Source organism: Bombina bombina, chromosome 6 (assembly GCF_027579735.1).
Source record: "Bombina bombina isolate aBomBom1 chromosome 6, aBomBom1.pri, whole genome shotgun sequence".
NCBI classification, from domain to species: Eukaryota; Metazoa; Chordata; class Amphibia; order Anura; family Bombinatoridae; genus Bombina; species Bombina bombina.
The window spans coordinates 414,152,743-414,172,937 of record NC_069504.1 but is presented as its reverse complement, the minus strand read 5'-3'; the positions used below and the strand labels follow the sequence as shown (position 1 = coordinate 414,172,937).

Sequence of the window (20,195 nt, the reverse complement as noted above, 5' to 3'; positions counted from 1 at the left end):
GAGCACTACATGCATGTGATATACCTTCCACATATTTATATTCTTATGTAAGGGCATCATTTACATTGAATAACTGTAAAATTTCTGTATCCCAAATTATTAACTCAGTAACTATTCATTAGCGAAATAAGGCTCAGTAAAATATAGTATATTCTTATTCTTAAGGGCATCATTTACATTGAATAACTGTAAAATTTCTGTATCCCAAATTATTAACTCAGTAACTATTCATTAGCGAAATAAGGCTCAGTAAAATAAATATATTTCTTTATCACAAAAATAATATATCCTCCATATGATTTTTTTTTTTTGTTAAAACACTAATTTTGATATAGCAGTAAAATGTATTTTCTTATTTTTTACAAGTACACGTTTTTTAATTTTTAGTGGAGAGAGAAGAACAGAAGTGTCACATGGCCCAATATTGTAGGGTAATAGGAATCAAAATACAGGTGATGATTTCACTCACATTTGGTAATGCACCCCTAATGGTGTAGAAGGAGCAGACTGGGATCAATTAACAGTCACCCAGAAAACTGGCCTCTGATCAAGGTGTAGTAGCCTGTAGAGGATGATATAAAGCACAAGAGGGTGCCTATATGGCCTAGTACCGTTGGAACAGAATATTTAATGAATATGTATTATATCTACTCACATTTGGTTGTGCACCTCCCTTGGTGCTGTAGAGGAAAGCTGGGATCAATATAGTCACCCAGTAGACTTAATACTCCAACTGATCAGGAACTCTCAGTAGTCCAAATAAAATTAAAATTGTAAAAAATTAAAAATTGAAGGACAGGCAGCAAGTGGTAAGTAATAACTTACTTTAATAAAAAGATATAAAATCAGCAACGCGTTTCTCAGCCAGACAAGGCTGTTTCATCAGGCTTAATCGTTAAGCCTGATGAAACAGTCTTGTCTGTAGTTTAATAACTACTGAATGGGTTAAATTGACATTCTCTAGTGCAGGGGTTTCCAAACTTGGCTCTCCAGAGGTTTTGGAATTACATTTCCCATGATGCTCAGCTAGATAAAATGCTGGCTGAGCATCATGGGAAATGTAGTTCGAAAACCTCTGAAGTACCAAGTTTGGAAACCCCTGCTCTAGTGACTGTTAAAATGGTCTTATATATGAAAGATTCGCAGGCACGTACAATCATTTGGCTTAATGGGAACTCTTTTGAACTTTAATTTACATAAGTAAGTGTTAATCATAAAAAGTATTTATGTTGCAAGAAACATTTTGGTATCTCTGGAGCTTTCCACTAGCTTTCAAAAGTGCACTTCTGTAAATGAATATTAATCACATCGTCAAAACTCTGACTTAAAGGGACAGTCTACTCCAAAATTGTTATTGTTTCGAAAGATAGAAAATTCATGTATTACCCATTCCCCAGTTTTGCATAACCAACACTCTTATATTAATATACTTTTTAGCTCTGTGTTTACCTTGTATCTAAGCCTCTGCCAAACTGCCTCCTACTCTAAGTTCTTTTGACAGACTTGGATTTTAGCCAATCAGTGCTGATGCATAAATAACTCCACAGGAGTGAGCCGAATGCTATCTTTATGGCACACATTAACTAGCTATAAATTAGAAAACCTGTAAAAAATACACTGAGATAAGAGGCGGCCTTCAAGGGCTTAGAAATTAGCATATGAGCTTACTTATTTTACAAAAAAAGAATACAAAAAGAACAAAGCAAATTTGATGATAAAAGTATACTGGAAAGTTGTTTAAAATGCGCTATCTGAATAATTTAGTCACCAATAAGCAAGGAAAAATTGATAATAGGAGTAAATTAAAAAGTTGCTTAAAATTGCATGCTCTATCTTAATCATGATAGAAAAAATGTGGGTTTAGTATCCCATTACGTTCCAATTAAAGGGAATTTGGGACTAGGATGTTGCAAGACAATTTGTCCTCGCAACTTAATTTTAATGGGAAATAGGTTTAAACCGAGGCCACTTCACCAGAAAAATAAGATTACATTGTTCCTAGCAGATTCAATCATGTTCTGATCGATAGAGAGTTGTTAACAGTAACTATCTAGAAAACTTTATAATATTGAAAGCTTATAAGAAACAACAAGTCAATGCCTTTTCTGCATCTCATAAAAATAAAGAAAAGTAAAATCTTTTACGAGTTGTTGATATGGGAATTTAAATTTTTTTTTCAAGAGATTATTATTAATGTTTCTAGCAGGGCTGTTGGCTAGATTTTAATCTTGAAATGATTAGTTGCAGTCTTGAAACAACTATATTGATTTCTGATCCGGTTGTAAAGCATTGTTGAATAACTGCAGTCATTGGTATAAGTTTTCACTGGCCTAATATCAAAATTGATAAGGTGTAAAATATATATCAAGTTAGCAAGCAATGCCTCAATAAAATATTTGTTACATGATTTTGGAATTTAAAATATCCAAAATTATTAATCAGTTTTCATCATGGTTTTTATGATAGTTTAGTAATTATGTTGTTTGTCAAACTATCGCTACTATAGTATTTTAAGGTATATTAATTTATCAGTAGTGTAATCATTGTTTTCCATGTTTGTTGGTACACTATACGGCTCAAAGTATTTGGGCACCTGATAACACCTATATGAGACTGGGCATTAATGTGGAATTGGCCATCCTTTGCGACTATAACAGCCACCAATCTTCTGGAAAGGCTTTTCACAAGGTTTTTTTTAAGTATGCCTGTGGGAATTTTTGATCATTCGGACAAAATAATATTTGTGGGGTCAGGCACTGATGCTGGGTAAGAAGTTCTGGCTTGCAATTGACATCCCAACTCATCCCAAATTGTTCAAGGGGGTTGATGCCAGGGCTCTGTGCAGGGCACATGAGTTCCTCTACACCAAGCTCGTCATGGACCTCCATTTGTGCTCAAGGGGAACAATCCATGCTGGAACAGGAAAGGTCCTTCTCCAAACTGCTGCCACAAAGTTGGAATCACCCGATTGTCTAAAATATCTTTGTATCTTGTAGCATTAAGATGACTTTTCACTGGAACTAAGGGGCCTAGTTCAAACCCTGATAGTGACCAGTTTAAAGTCACTTAGCTCTTCAGTACGACCCATTATACTGCCAATTTTTCTCTATGAAGATTTCATGGCTATTTACTGGATTTTATGCATCGTTTAGCAATGGATGTGGCTGAAACACATTAACTCAATAATTAGTACGGATATTCACATACTTTTGCCCACATTGTGTATATTGATTTATTTTTGTCCTTTTTGTGTAATTTTACTTCTGGACTTGAAATTTGGTGGAGGAATTCTGACTATCCTCCGATTTTTACATAATTTTGTTATGTGAATAAGAGAGCTAGAGGAGTATCAAAAATATCTACATAGTAATCTTTATTTACTCCTTTGCTACATCTATTAAAATCAAACCTAGCTGTATGTTAGACTGGTTGTATAAGTATCCCTTCATAAGTAATTTATTCAGCACTGTGTGTGCCTGAACTATTTAACTTGTGAGCCTACTTTGTGGTGAGCGTTTAAAGCCCCCTGGTGGGTAGCAACTGGATTTTAGCAACATATTATACTTGTCAGCAGCTTTTAAACCAGATTAGTTCTGAGTATGCCTCCTTTTAAGATTACAAACATAGCATGCATATTTATGAGTCCCAAAGCACCAAAATAGAAAAACAGACAATCATTTCAATAGTATGTTCAAAGTTATATTAAAGGACATTGTACTCGTTTTAGTTCCAGCTCTTAAAGCAGGGGTTTTCGAACTCTTCCGGGGGTCTCACTAACAGGCCAGATTTTCAGGCTTACCTTGAGTGAGAGCAGGTTAATAACCATGTTTACTTTTCAGCCAATTATTTCACCTGTGTCCTCAACTATCCTGGAATGCTAGACTATTAGGGAGGCCTAAGAACAGTTTTGAAAACCCCTCTCCTAAAGGATGCAATTCAGAAACGTATTAAAGTGTTTATTTTTTAAAGGTGGTTCCTTTGCTGAAAAAATCATATTTTTCTTGGCAGGCTTATAATAACTTGTCGCTCTGCAACAATATTTTTAAATTCTATAAATTTACCCTAGCAGCAGCATTAGTAAACATACCTCTTTTAATATAGAAATATCTACATTTAGTTATATGCATAGATTCCCAAGATGTAATAATAATAATGAAAAAATATTAAATTTTGAAGACTGGGAAATACCTAGGGTCACACCTCCAGGGCAATTTCTAGCAAATCTGGCTCCTAGGTCAAATTCCAAAAATGTGCCCCCCCCCCCCATTTCTAAAGTGCAACTTTCCCCCTCTTGGATCTTCCATGCATTGCTGAGTTATGACACTAAACACAGAAATGAGAAGGAGGCAAATAATTTTTATTTTCAAAGTTGCAGCGGTGCCATTAAAAACTAAAACAGCTTGCACTGCTGTACTAAAGACACATTCTTCCACTTCTCTGCAAATCCGGCTCTTTAATCTTACTCCTAACTTAAGAAGATATACATTTACTACTTCAATATGATTTGTATGCTAGTTTTGTTTCAATATACATTTATATACATTATTAAGAATAGGTTTAGGTGGTAATCTTGAAATATGTGTTTGACTTCAAAATGTAGTTTTTGGCCTTTAGCTACACACCATGTAGAAAGTGTTATAGAATTAGTATGGTCCAAACCAGTGATGGGCAGCCAATATCATTAAACTGGCTGCTTATGAAGCTTGTGGTTTCCTCACACTATAATTTAATATGTGTGCAAGCACATACAGTGCATATAGTATAGGATGTACACACACACAATATTATAAGAAAGGGGACCATTAAACAGTTATTGCTATGTTAAATAATTTAACACACCCATATAGACTACACAAAAACACAGCTATTGTGTAATATTTTGACATTCAATATATTACTAAGGTATTACATTTCCACTCATTTATGAAATGTGCAGAAAAAACATATCCCTATATCTGTTGTATTAGATACATTCATACAAACGGAAACAAATATAGAAGTCATAAGTCTTTATTTTGGTGAGTTTGATTTTGAAGTTTTTTTGAAAACAGATTTATTGTTAAGGGAATTGTTTGGTTTAGCACCAACAAAAATATAAAAAGTGCCTAAGATATAAAAAAACTCACAACAATCATTAAATAGCATATGCAAAGTTGACAAGATCGTTATAAATAATTACAGGTAGAAAGAAAAATGCACTCTTTTGGTATTAAAAATATATTAACAGTGGGCGGAGCCAACTTCCAAGGGAACCAGACGAGCACGAGTGGAGCTCCTGGCTCCAATAAGACATAAACCTTATTTATTCACCCCTTGGATTAAAAAATGTTTTCATCCTACAAAGTGATTTATTGATATTTACTACTCAAGAGTCCTAATAAGTGTTCAAGTGGATGTTTCCGACTGCCGGAGTCCCTTGGAGTTATGGCCGAGATGGAGGCCCTGCGCAGATGGATGGAGGATGTGGCGCAGCTCTTGCATGAACACTTCACTAAGATGGAGACTACACTACTTGGGAACTGTGATAAAGGTAGCGGACCCACACATGTTGTCCCTATCCCACTTAATGCTAACACTATTTTGGAGCGGAGCAATGGTTCTGAAACACCAACTTCCAGGACCTCGTGCTATCTGTTTGACTCTCCACCGCGTGGAGAATTGCCCAATTGCCGTTATGGAAGTCAAGCCGACTGTGCAGCATATATTCCAGCATTGGTGGAGGAGGGCGACTACCCTGACAAGTACCCAGCACCGGAGCTAACCAGCGAGGTGCCGGACTACTATGTCGTCCGGCCTCTGCCCCCACATTTACCTGCAGCTGCGGGGTGCACAGTATTTTCAGCCTGCGGTCAGGATAGGAGGACTCTCCTTCTACCGCAAGAAGTCGGTACAGAAATGATTGGATATATGCACAGCAGTGAGATTACAGAATTTGCCATGAGAGGTAGCCCTCCTGAGTATTCTATTTTACCGATTCCAGTACATGCTCATGCAAGTTGGGACCCTGGTGGTGCGGCATTTTGAAATGGGACATAAGCCATGGAAAGCTGGTGAGGGGAACTTACAGAGCTTTCTATCACCTCCGGTTCTGTAAAATAGCTTCTATCTGGCATACCATCTGCGTATTAATACAGGAGAACTACTACTAGATGCAGGAAGAGGCTTTTGCTGTCTAACAAGGACACAGCCATATTTTATAATGACGGTTCTGCTTGTGACTACTGGAGCGAAGTGGTTGTTTAGTTACTGCGGCTGTTACCGTTATTGTTTTCCCCCACCCTGTCCGCAGAGTTTAGTACATGGCTATTAGTTTTACTAATGAGACTGAAAGAGAAAACTGATATTCCTTATAGTCACAAACTGGATACCCGGGTTTACGATCCCAGCAGCTTGTTTGCCCTATCCACATGGTTTAGCGTGCTTGTGTTCTTATACTGTTCTTATACTGTGCATCTTATACTGCTTTAGATACTTTCAAATTCAAAATGAGGTAATACCTATGTTTGTGCTTTTTGTGCTTTGTTGGGTTAAATTTATAAGCATCTTAGATGAGAGCTGTGTATCGAATTTATCTCTGCCAATTTCTGCAGTACACTACTGATTAGTCATTTTAGATGTCTCCAGTTTTGTGCCATTTAGATAGATTAATATGTATTATACACTGTCTTATACATCATGTAATGTATTTCTCTATGGTTGTAAAGGGCTCTGTTCTAATTAGAAATGCTTACCTAATACCTAACGTGTGTTCCCTTGCTGAACCTAATACTGCTTAACGCCCTACCACATGATACTTGACCTATCCAACCCTAAAATATGCCTTGCACCATATCAAACCTTTTAAGTCTGGGCTCCTGCTGCTCTTAGCGGCTCATGACTTCTGAAAGTCAGTTTGATTATCACATATTAATGAGTCCAAGGGGCCTTCATACTACACTTCTAGGTAAAGGGTATCCTTATTGTATTAGTCATGCTTGTAGAGCCTTGGAGTTGTCCCTGATTAGGACACATCACTGCCAGCGGCCGGGGCAGTGGGTGCCCATTTTTTTTTCAAGTTCAGGGCTCTGGGGAAGAATCTCAGCTCTAGCTTTTAGTTCTCGCTCTACATTACATTGCAAATCGTCCTGCATAAGTAGTGTATTTTTATTTTTTGATAAAGTCTCAAACATGTTGCCAATACTGTATGTTTAACTGTCCCACCACAACAGCAAATGCATATGATTTCTATGCTGGCTCATTTCACCCTGTAAAGCTCACCCCAATTAGGGTCCCCCTGTTGCTTATCTTGCAAATACCTCAACCGCAACTAGTTCCACATCAGCAACTCTATCATTTCAACTATCATATTTGCTTGTTTTCATTTTACAGATAGCTCCAGATTTCTGTTTACCACCAATACCTTACATTACCATATGTATCCTCTCATCCAAGTCTCTAATATGCTCCCTAATGCAGGCTGGACCTGCATCCTGTATAGTCTCCCTCCACATAGTGCCAGAACTGAGCTGTATAACGTTCGTCAACTTCATTCATCGAGATCTCATGGGCTTCAGCCTATTGAGTTTGGCATTGGTCCAATATGCAATCAGCCCTTTTCTCATACCAACCCACTCCATGTCTGATTAGCCGGCTTTTAATAAGCCCCCACCTTCATATAATTTTATAAACCCAAGCCCAGTGTGCCTCCTCAAGTCCTACCCTCTAACTTCTAATATAATTGATCTCCCCTATTTTAGCTTGATATACACACTCATATTACAGACCATCCTAGTTGGTATTAAATGACTATATAATTCCTGGATCCCCTTTTATGCTGAGCCATATCCTTAGTACTATTTACTATCTTCAATATCCTAAGCCGGATATACCATTAGCTTACTTTATAACTAACTCACCGTTATTTAGCCCTGGGAAACCAATATGTGGTTCAGTAACTATACATATATTACCCTAGGGCGTTAAAACATTTCTACCTAATATCTGCTGCCTACTACACTTATTTAATTATCTCCTTCTTATCCCATAATGAGCCTCTTAGTTCCTCGGCTACATATCCTACTCATAACACTTACCTTACCCCCTCCCCCCCCTTTATAATGACCCTCCTATCTCAGGAGAGCTAACTATGCGACTCATCTTTTCTATGCCGCACCCTAACTGTACTTTTTTGTACTATACTCCCTTTTGTTTTCAAATAAAGGATTTTATCCTCTCAATATTATCATTATAGCATTTCACCTACTTTACACACTATTAATATATGCATGTGATAAAAGCATATAAAATTGAGGTGTATTAGCGAGATCCATAAGTGGTCTTCTTTGTTTGCAAAGGCCTTCTTTCATCTTAATGTTTGTGATGGCTCAAGAGTGGCCTATGATGTTATTTCGAAGGCTTCTAAATGTTTGGCATCCTATGTATCCAATGTTTGCATGCTATGTAAATTGTTATCTTTACGTTTCCTTTACGTTTTATCTTATCATTCTTGTATCACTGTAACCTTACTGTATTTGACATGCACTGCAAGAACCTATTTATATGATCAATGTATGCCTTTGATTACACCTCAATAAAAATTATTATAAAAAAAAAAAAATATATATATTAACAGTCACCTAATGTGACTTTTTTGTTATACAAAATATGTTGAACATTGTTCCTTTAAAGGGACATTAAACACATTGTGGTTAGGATACTTTTACAATATGTTTATTTTGCAATAAATAAGCATAGCTTCCAAGGGTAAAAACATTCTGATTAAATTAACAGATTTTTTAAAGCAATTATCACCACCACTTGACTTATTGGAGAATCCAATTCGGATTTGTTACTGGGTCAGCCAGTGCTTGCTTCTGTCATTTTGTTAGCAAAACTTGCTTTGTTTTGACCAATCTTACCTTACCACATCTTGTGATGCCGTTAGGGACATATGTTGCAGTATTATGCTTGAGAAGTCTGCAGTGTGTATTTGCAAAGCTCAGGAAAATAATCAAATAAATATTGAAAATATATTGCAAAAATATTTTGCTATTAAAAATGAAGGATTTTATATTAAATCTTAAACGGCTAGATTACGAGTTTTGAGGTATGAGTGAAAAAGCAGCGTTAAGGCTCTTTTTCACTACCGCTTGTAATACGAGTCTTGCAGGTTTAGCTGCACCGCACACTTTTTTGGCCGTAACGCAACGTAACTACCGCAGGTTTCCAAAAGTCATTTTTCAATGGGACTTTCTTTGCGCCGGTATTACGAGTTTGCCTGTCCGGCCAAAAAGTGAGCGGTACACCCTATACCGTCAAGATTCGTACCGCCACCTGAAAGTCAGTAGTTATGAGTTTTATGCTACAAAACCGTAACATAAAACTCATAACTAAAGTGCTAAAAAGTACACTAACACCCATAAACTATATATTAACCCCTAAACCGAGCCATCCCGCATCGCAAATAATAAAATAAAATGATTAACCCCTAATCTGCTGCTCCGGACATCGCCGCCACTATAATAAACATATTAACCCCTAAACCGCCGTTCTCCCGCATTGCAAACACTATTTAAATATTATTAACCCCTAGTCTGTTGCCCCCAAAATCGCCGCCACTATACTAAAGTTATTAACCCCTAAACATAACCCTAAGTCTAACCGTAACCCTAACACCCCCAACACAAAAAAAAAACAGCTGGAGGAAAATCCTTCTCCTATATGGCAGCAAAGTCATGGAACTCCCTCCCGCTGCACCTCAGACAATCCACCTCCCTTACAAACTTCAGGAAGGACCTCAAGACCTGGCTCTTCGACTGAATTGTCTTCCCTTAGCCCCCCTCTCCCCCCCTCCCATAGCGTCTTGAGACCCTCACGGGTGATTAGTTTGTGCTTTACAAGTACCCAATAGAAAAATGTAATTAAAATAAATCTAAATAAAACCTACTATTAATAACTAAATAATTCCTATTTAAAACTAACTTACTTACCTGTAAAATAAACCCTAAGCTAGCTACAATATAACTAATAGTTACATTGTATCTATCTTAGGTTTATTTTATTTAATACAAATTTACCTGTAAAATAAAACCTAACCTGAGTTACACTAACACCTAACCTTACACTACAATTAAATAAATTACATTAATTAAATACAATTAACTAAATTACACCTAATCTAATAGCCCTATCAAAATAAAAAAGCCCCCCCAAAATAAAAAAAACCCTAGCCTACAATAAACTTCAAATGGCCCTTAAAAGGGCCTTTTGCGGGGCATTGCCTCAAAGAAATCAGCTCTTTTACCTGTAAAAGAAATACAAACAACCCCCCAACAGTTTACCCACCACCCACACAACCAAACCCCCCAAATAAAAACCTATCTAAATAAACCTAAGCTCCCCATTGCCCTAAAAGGGGCATTTGTATGGGCATTGCCCTTAAAAGAGCATTTAGCTTTTTTTCCGCCCAAACCCTAAGCTAAAAATAAAACCCACCCAATAAACCCTTAAAAAAACCTAACACTAACCCCCGAAGATCCACTTACAGTTTTTGAAGACCCGACATCCATCCTCAGAGCTAAATGCCAGATGTCAGGGGCGGCAGATTAGGGGTGTTTAGACTCGGGGTTTATGTTAGGGCGTTAGGTGTAAACATAACTTTTGTTTCCCCATAGGAATCGATGGGGCTGCGTTACGGAGCGTTACGCTGCTTTATTGCAGGTGTTAGGCTTTTTTTCAGCCGGCTCTTCCCATTGATGTCTATGGGGAAATTGTGCACGAGCATGTAAAACCAGCTCAAAGCAGCGCTGGTATTGGAGTGCGGTATGGAGCTCAATTTTGCTCTACACTCACTTATTGCCTGCTAACGCCGGGTTTATGAAAACCTGTAATAGCAGTGCTATAGGGAGGTGAGCGGTGACAATAACTTGCAAGTTAGCACCGAGCAGCTTTTACCGCAAAACTCATAATCTAGCCAAAAGTGTTTCATGATCCTTTAGTGGCATATTCTTAAATTGGCACTTTATAAATAATGCATTTGACCAATTTTCTTGAGGAATCAGAATGACAATAGGGTGGAGCTTAAAAACAAGGGGATTTAACGGCGCTGTTATGACTACTTGAAAACGATAAATTCACTTACACCAATCAGGGAGTCTCTTGTGAGCTAATTAAGCTATTTTGTATGCTTTGTGTCTAGGTGAATGGTGCTGTTTATTATACCACACTTGGAACACAGGGACAAGGTTCAGCATTGGTTTCCCTTCCCAATTCCCAGCAGAGTGTTGTGGCTAACATGTGAGTACTCTTCATTAGATAAAATCTAATATTTGAAAATGACATATTCAGCATAAAATATAATGCATTCCATCACTGTTTTTACATTTTACTTACATTGTTTATTTGATAGTACAGTCAGTGCCTTATAAATAAATAAATACATTTTTATCATTCATGTTATATTTTAATACACTTTTAATATATTTTCCATTCATGCACCTAGGAACACAAAATGAATAATAATTCTTGTGTGCAATTTTTAAACCAACCCAAAAAGTTTTATTTTATTTTCAGGTTGTTTTTTTTCCCTCATTACATTTAACCAATTGGTAATACATTTCAAAATGCATTTTTTTCATCCAGTGCAATATTAAATGCCAGTTTACATATTTTCATAAAGCAGGGGAAGAAAATGAGTGAAGAAAAGAGAATACGTCCTTACCCAGATTTAAATTGTTATATTTTACCTACAGAGCCACCTCTGAAACATTCAGTCACATCAGAGATGTGTAAGAAGTTATTCAGTGAGAGTGCATATGTATAGGCTCGAAAAAATACATCTATGTTGCTTATGATCTCTTTGTGATCCTGTATGACAAAAGCAACCAATTTAGTGAAAAGCTATTTCAAAACATATGCATTTTTTTGTCCTACCAGATTTCTATGTGAATGTAGGAAGAAAATGAGTCAATATCATGACTATACTGCCCTCTTTAGGTATGCAACATTATTACACAGCTACTTCACCAGTAAATGACATATTCTATTGATATGACATTACTAACACAAAGAGCATCACATTACTTTGTGAATATGATCCTTTAGAAAACTGTATTTAGGACTTCACATTAGATTTGTGTAAAGTCTATCACAATAAGATTTACTGAAAATGCTGGTGGAATTATATACCTAAAGAAGAATATAAATACTGAATAATGCATTATACAAAACATATAGGGGCCGATTTAACATGCTGCGAATGCAGCAGCTTCCGCACGAGCTGTCAGGCTCACCGAAAACGTAAGTTAAGAAGCAGCTGTCTTAAGATTGCTGCTCCTTAACATATCAGCCACCTCTGATGCGGCGGACAGCAATCATCCCGATCAGATATGATCAGGATGATTGACACCCCCTGCTAGCGGCAGATTGGCCGTAAATCTGAAGGGGGCAGCATTGCACAAGCATTTCACTAGAAATGCTTGTGCAATGTTAAATGCCGACAGGGTATGCTACAGCGGATCATGTCCGCCCACATCTTAATAAATCGGCCCCATAATATGATTAGTTTCCATTATACAGTTTTATATAACCTTATATTGCTCAATAGCTTTATAATGTGAGAGAGAAAAAAACATGTCTATTGCAAGTAAATGTTTTAGCTACGTGCAAATGTAATGTATAAAACTCTCAAAAGTAAATCTGTGTAAAAAAAAAAAAAAACCTCTCAAATCTCATGTGCTGTGAATATATAAAGAAAGGCATATGAGCATCTCTAAATGTAACTAGTTATTTTGCATATTTAGAAAAATAGATATTATGGAGGAGAACTAAAAAGTTCATTTCCTGCCTTAATACCTGAGCAGAATTTGAAAGGACATTATTTAGGCAGCATAAAATGTATTTAAGTAGACTCAAGGGGGTGCAAAACACTGTGTGAGTTTTGGCAGTCTAGGATGCCTTCCTCAGGACCATCCATTGCATTTCAGTAAATATGTTGATTTTGGAGATTCTGTTTGGCTATACACCTAGCACCTGCAACCAATTGGCCATGGCCTCTTTCCCTGTAATATTTCCAATTAACACTTCCTTCTTTTCCTTTCATTAAGCCTTTCATGTGATTTTGCTCATATGTTTTGCATCTAACCATTTTCCAGCTCTTTCTTCTTTTCCTCCTGTATCTGTTCTATAAGATGGTATTGGTGAGCTTTAGGTAACATCTATTTTGATTCCTGTATGCTATTGTCTTTACTTTGATTTCCAGGTGTGTTGCTCTTCAGCCGTATATTGCTCATGGACCAGAAGAGATTGACCTACAGAAAGGCGAGGGTATCCGTGTCTTAGGAAAATTCCAGGAAGGTTGGCTTCGTGGGGTCTCTTTAGTGACTGGAAAAATTGGAGTCTTCCCCAGCCATTGTGTTATTCCTGTTTACAGGTTAGTGACGATCCTGTATATCAATATTATCATTTCATTAAATAACATATTTGTATTAATTCATCAATTCACTCTTATTTTCAAAAGCAGAACTTAAGTTCTCATATTTGAAAAAGACATTTCTGATTACTAAAGTAATATCGGTGGAAATTTAAAACGTAAACTCTACATTCACCCACTTGCTAAAATGTTGAATGGAAAAACACTGCATCTCTTTTTCACGGACCTGGGAGAGCCAAAGCTTACCTTTAAGTCTATTAAGCAATTATGAAAATTCTGGAATTTACCTGCTTTTTATCCTTTTAGTAAGAACCTTAATTTAGTCATTAAAGGGAGGGAAAAATCTATTAGATCATTTTTTGTTGCTCCATTGCTTGCATGTAGCTATGTATTTAACCCTGCAAAGTGCAGAGCTTCAATGCATAGCAGAGCTTGAGCCGGACATGGGTCGTTATTCAAATTACAAGTGACATGTGTGCAAAACCGCCAATCACAGGCCATGTTTAACTCTGGAGCAGCAGTCCAATGTGGTTCTGTAGATTACTTTGCAGGGTTGAAATAAATAGTTATAAGCAATCAATAGTGCAAAAATAAAATATTCTAATGAACTGGAGTATTTTCTTACTGCAATTGTACGTTCCTTGAACATATGCTTTTTGGCACTGAATGTCCCTTTTTTTAATTAAGAAATGTTAAATAAAATGTGACTTTTTATAGGTAAACCATGCATACAAACAATTAAATTACATGAGAGCAAATCTCTTTGTAAGTTTTGGCTATTTCTATATGAGTTTTATACTAGACTATCAAAATATAAATTGATTTAAGTAGGATTTGAACCTGCAAACCTCAGAGTGAAATGATCTATCTATTGATCTTTCTCCTGATAACTTTCTGAATAGTTTTTTAAACCATAACACAGAGGGAAGTGTGTTGGTTTTTTTTTTGTTTGTTTTTTTAAAGCCCTCTTTTTGTGAATGATATTTATTAGAAATTTGAGCTAAAACGATGCACAGAATGAGCTGTGAATCTCCTTTAAGGCTAAGGTTATTGTATTAACCATTTGGCATCCATATACCAGAACAACACATAAATATGCTATTTTTGTGTACGAAATAAGTATACATCCAAATTGATACTGCTGTATCAGTCGTGCTTCTGTTATTGCTCATCATTTGATAGGTACCTTCTGCTTATATTCAGTGACAAAGTACCTATAACCCGCAGTGCATGCGTTTTAAATGCACAACTAATATTGGTATATTTAAATGTATATAGTTTTCACTTTATATTGTAGCAGGCAAAAAATTGCCTACTTGTTTAAATGTTGTATTTCATATGGGTTATATAAGTGTGTTTAACTGCCTTGAGTGGAATTGCTTAGTCATATGAGCCCCTCATCCTAAGCTCTTTTGTTTAACTGCTATGGAGATACCTCCATTGTTGTATCTGTTAGTGCTAATTCTTGGAATACTTTAGTTTGGGAATAGAGAGCCTTTCAGGTTCATTCTATATCCTATTTCCTCCCTCCCTTAACCATAACAATAAAAAATAACTAGAAGAGAACATAAATAGAGATATAATAGGGAACAAAAGTGTTGTAGCTCTGAAAACTGAACTGGCATCTTTTGATAGCAGAGCTTTTTTCTTCCAGGAAATGTCCCTGCTAATGAAATGAATTGGTATGTTGGGCACTTTAGTGTTTTGCCATAGTGGAGCTGCATTATTAAACTATAAATCATCCTCACTGGGAAGCAGAGTATAACAAGAGGCTAGAACGCTGGAATTGTACCGTATGGCATAGTTTAGGGTGATTTATGAAAAGCTTGGCCATTACTGCTGGCTGCAAAGTCCCATTTTAAACATATTTACTAATAATATGTAAAAAAACAAAAAACTCTACAGTTAATTAAAATACATAAATATACATAAATGAGCATGTTGTCAGTCTGCAGGAGTAATTTAATAGTGCAAGTAATATTTTTGAAGGATTTAAGTTTTAGTTCATTTTGATCCTAGTATTTTTGTTTCAGTAAGTCCAAAATTAGGTGTCAAGCTTATTAAAACAAAGTGTCCTTGGGGTTAGCAAAATTGAACATTTAAGGTGCAAACAGAATCATTTAGTATTAGTGCATTACTGTTTTTTTTCTATATTTAAATAAAATATATTTGTTTTTTAACCCAATTTATTTTTTAATATATTGCTGTTCATTGAGTAAAATATATTTAAAATTTAAGTTGAAGCAAAAAAAAAAAAGTGCCTCAATAGGATTCTTTTTTACAATAGTAGACAAGCAACAGCATAAAGAAAAATATCAAACCAGACAAAACCTAAATATGATATCCAAATGATACGTATACATTAAGTTTCATCCCTTTAAATGGACAATGTAAAAATTATTTCTATACTGATATATATTCGTAATAGTATATGTAAAACCTCATTTGTTTTTATCGCTCCCTCTATTTTTAACGTGTTGGATTAAGAGAAGGAAATACCTTTTTACCTGTTTTTCAACTCGTTTGCACACTATAAGATAGCTGAATAAATCTATATTATAATCACGTTTGTAACACATCCGTCTGTGTCGCCAGTTGCGCACGCATCCTCAAAGGAATGTTGGCTGCGCTAGGCATCCAAAAGAATGTTGGCTGCGCGCGCAGCCAAAAGGATCCACCTGGATGCAGCGAAGCTGCATCCCGGTGGATTCCGAAAAATGGCAGGGTGGTGAAAGAATCTACCTTTGGGGAATTCTTTCACCCCCCTGTCATTTTCGGAATCCACCTGGATGCAGCGCAGGCAAACCCGAAGCCTAAAAAAAAAAAAAACTGTTTGAGCCTACCTAGGTATAGCTTTTCAAAAAAACTCCAAGGGAACAAAGCAAATTTAAAGATAAAAGTAAATTGGAAAGTTGTTTGTAATTGCATGCCCTATCTGAATTAGGAAAGTTTAATTTTGACTAGACTGTCCCTTTAACCCCTAGGGGTCAATTTACTAATGTGCGAGCGGACATGATACGATGTAGCGTATCATGTCCGCTGCACATCGATAAATGCGGACAGCATATGGTGTCAGCATTTATCATTGCACCAGCAGTTCTTGTGAACTGCTGGTGCAATACCACCCCCTGCAGATTCGCGGCCAATCGTCCGCTAGCAGGGGGTGTCAATCAACGCGATCGTATCCGATCGGGTTGATTTCTGTCTGCCACCTTAGAGTAGGCAGACAGGTTATGGAGCAATGGTCTTTAGACCGCTGCGTCCTAACTTATGTTTCCAGCGAGCCTGAAGGCTCACCGGAAACACAGGGCATCAAGCTCTGTACGGAGCTTGATAAATTGACTCCCTAATCCGCAAATAACATAATTAAAATATTAACCCCTAAACCTCCAACCCCCCACATCGCAAATAAACCTAATTAACCTATTAACCCCTGAACCGCCAAACCCCCACATCACAATAAACCTAATTAACCTATTAACCCCTAAACCGACAAACCCCCATATCGCAATAAACCTAATTAACCTATGAACCCCTAAACCACCAAACCGCCACATTGCAATAAACCTAATTAACCTATTAACCCCTAAACCACCAAACCCCCACATCACAATAAACCTATGTAACCTATTAACCTCTGAACCGCAAACCCCCACATCACAATAAACCTAATTAACCTATTAACCCTTAAACCCCCACACACCCACAATGCAATACACCTAATTAACCCCTAAACTGCAAACCCCCCACAATTCAAATAACTAATTTAATTACTAAGCCCCCTAACCTAACACCCCCTAAATTAACCTTTAATACTAAGTTACACTTAAATAAAACCTAACATTAAATTACAAAAAAAATTAATCCAAAATTACAAAAAATAAAAAACTCTAAAATTACAGGAAAAAAATAAACAAAATTATCAAAAATAAAAAAAAATAAACCTAATCTCTATAAAAATAAAAAAAGCCCCACCAAAATAGAAACACCCCCTAATCTAAACTACCAATAGCCCTTAAAAAGGCCTTTTGTGGGGCATTGCCCTAAGTTAAACAACTCTTTTACATTTAAAAAAATACTACGTCCCCCCTAACAGTAAAAAAACCCCACCCACCAAACCCCCCACTAAAAAAAACTAAACTACCCATTTGTATGGGAATTGCCCTTAAAACGGCATTTAGCTCTTTTACAGCCCATTAAATCCCTAATCTTAAAAATAAAAATAAAATAAAAAATAAAACAAAATCCTAAAACTAAGCCCCAAATAGGTACTCACCATTACTGAAGTCTGGCGGAGAAGGTCTTCTTTCAGACGGCTCCATCATCTTCTATATTCATCCGGAGTGAAGGCGGCTCGAAACGGAGGTGCGGAGCTGGCTTCCCCGATGCACGGATCCTCAGCGGCGGTTCTCAGTGACAGTCCTCAGCGGCGGTCTTCAGCAGCGACGGTTTTCATTGGCAGGGAGGCTCCTCTTCATGCAATCGCCAGTTGCACACTGAAGATTTATTGGGGTACCTTGCATTCCTATTGGCTGAAATTTTGAAGTCAACCAATAGGATGAAAGCTACTGAAATCTTATTGGCTGATTTGAACAGCCAATATGCTTTCAGTAGCTCTAATCCTATTGGCTGATTTAAAAATTTCAGCCAATAGGAATGCAAGTTACCCCAAATTGAATGCGGTACCTTGCATTCAATTTTCAGTGTACAACGGAGATCGGATGAAGAGGAGCCTCCACGCCGATGGGGATCACCACCACTGAAGACCACCGCTGGGAACCACCGCTCTGGATCCACGCATCGGGGAAGACTGCTCCACACCTCTGCGCCGCCTTTGCACAGGATGAAGATAGAAGATGACGGAGCCGCCTGGAAGAAGACCTTCTCCGCCGGACTTTAGGAACGGTGAGTACCTATTTGGGGCTTAGTTTTAGGATTTTTTTTAGTTTTGTTTTGCTTTGTTTTTTTAAGATTAGGGATTTAATGGGCTGTAAAAGAGCTTATTGCCCCCTTTAAGGACAGTAAAAGAGCTAAATGCCCTTTTAAGGGCAATGCCCATACAAATGCCCCTTTAGGGGTAATGGGTAGTTTAGGTTTTTTTAGTGTTAGTTTTTTTATTTGGGGGGTTGGTTGGGTGGGGGTTTTTACTATTAGGGGGTAATTGGTAATTTTTGTAAGTAAAAGAGCTGTTTAACTTAGGGCTATTGGTAGTTTAGTATTAGATTGGGGGTGGTTTATTTTGAGGGGATTTTTTATTTTTATAGGGTTATTAGTTTACGTTTAATTTTTTTTATTTTGTTGAGCTTTGTTTATTTTTTCTGTAATTTTACATTTTTCTTTTTAGTAAAATTAGCTTGTGGGTTCAGTTTTTAAACATAGACTGCCCTCTGGGCAGGCATATCGCTTAGTTGACAAATAAAGCTATGAAAGTAGATCAAGCCTTATATCAAGCTAGTCCTGGATGAATGAAAAGCCATGCTATGGCACAATTGGTTGCAAAGGCATGGGGGGGAACTGTACAAGCACATATTTGTTGTCAAATGATAAAGAGATTTGGTTGATGCCACCTTAGTAGCCTCAAATGCAGTGGGAAAGGTTCCCTGGCCCGCTCCTTGACTAATATGGTCTATATCCTTATCTCTAGTTTCATGGATTAATTTTATTACTCTACAGTATACAATTGAAAAACCAGCAAATCATACATAGCGCTAATATGTCATCAAAAATGTATTGATAAGATACATAAAGCACATTAAAAATTGTGATCCACAGCATGTCATGTGTCCTGTCTTGCGCGTTTTGGCATATTGCCTTAATCATAGATTTAGTGAGACACAAAGCCAAAGACATTTAAATACTTAACAAACATCTCCGATTAGTAAATGCTGTGATGATGTCATATTCACTGACAGAATTTAAAGGGCAGCAACGTCATATTCACAAATAAATCAAGTAGGAAATATTCATTAAAGAAGCTTATAAACAATCATGTGCCAAACATGCAACAAAGATGAATATGAGTAACCATCAATATATTAATCAGTACTTGTACCTCTCATGACAAATATATAAGAATGTATTAACATTTTTAAATGCAATAGTATATATACAGCTCTCCTTATCTCTAAAAATGATATTTTTTAAATTATATGTATAGAATGAAAGCATTCTGGAAAATACCAATTGAGAATCCAAATTGAAATGTATTATCTTTTATTTTTTAATTATTTTATATATATCATGTTATATTTTTTATGTTGCCAAAAAATATATTTTATCTCTTCAATATTAAACCCATTTGGTCTGCGGTTTCTCAACTGGAATATCCAGAAAGCCTCCCTGTAGAGTAATTCCGATTATCCTAGTATGTGAAGGTATAATCTAGATTTTATTAAAGACACAGAGACGAGTATTTTTATGCATTACTCTTTCTTTACTACTCAATGCAGCCTTTTAAAGAACAAGATATATAAGATAACATAACATACACATAATAAGAACATAACATAGACTTATTATAGTGAGAAAAAACAGCCAATCAGCACAGAGCATAGACTATAAACAGAGCACCCAATTAACATACTTCCTCTTTCTAATTGATGCTCAAAAGGAATAAAATATTGAACATCATAAGAAAACCAAAAAGTCCAAAACAACAGAGGGTAATGAACGCCAACTTCTTGAAAAAAATGATGGACGAAATCCCATGGGATGTTGAATTTGATAGAAGATAACGCAGGTGTCCAGGATTCAGTGAATGAAGGTTGAGATTTCTGAATTGACGGGA

General features: G+C 36.5%; 1 protein-coding gene across 1 annotated transcript in view; it reads left to right on the top strand.

Annotated features, from left to right (window-relative positions):
• The window catches only part of SH3RF2 (SH3 domain containing ring finger 2), a 311,164-nt gene that overhangs the window by 237,534 nt on the left and 53,435 nt on the right, over positions 1–20,195 (top strand). Inside the window, exons 5-6 of the mRNA XM_053719846.1 lie at positions 11,177–11,274; positions 13,238–13,408. Of these exons, the coding sequence (XP_053575821.1) occupies positions 11,177–11,274; positions 13,238–13,408 (269 nt within the window). The remainder of the gene's footprint in view (positions 1–11,176; positions 11,275–13,237; positions 13,409–20,195) is intronic.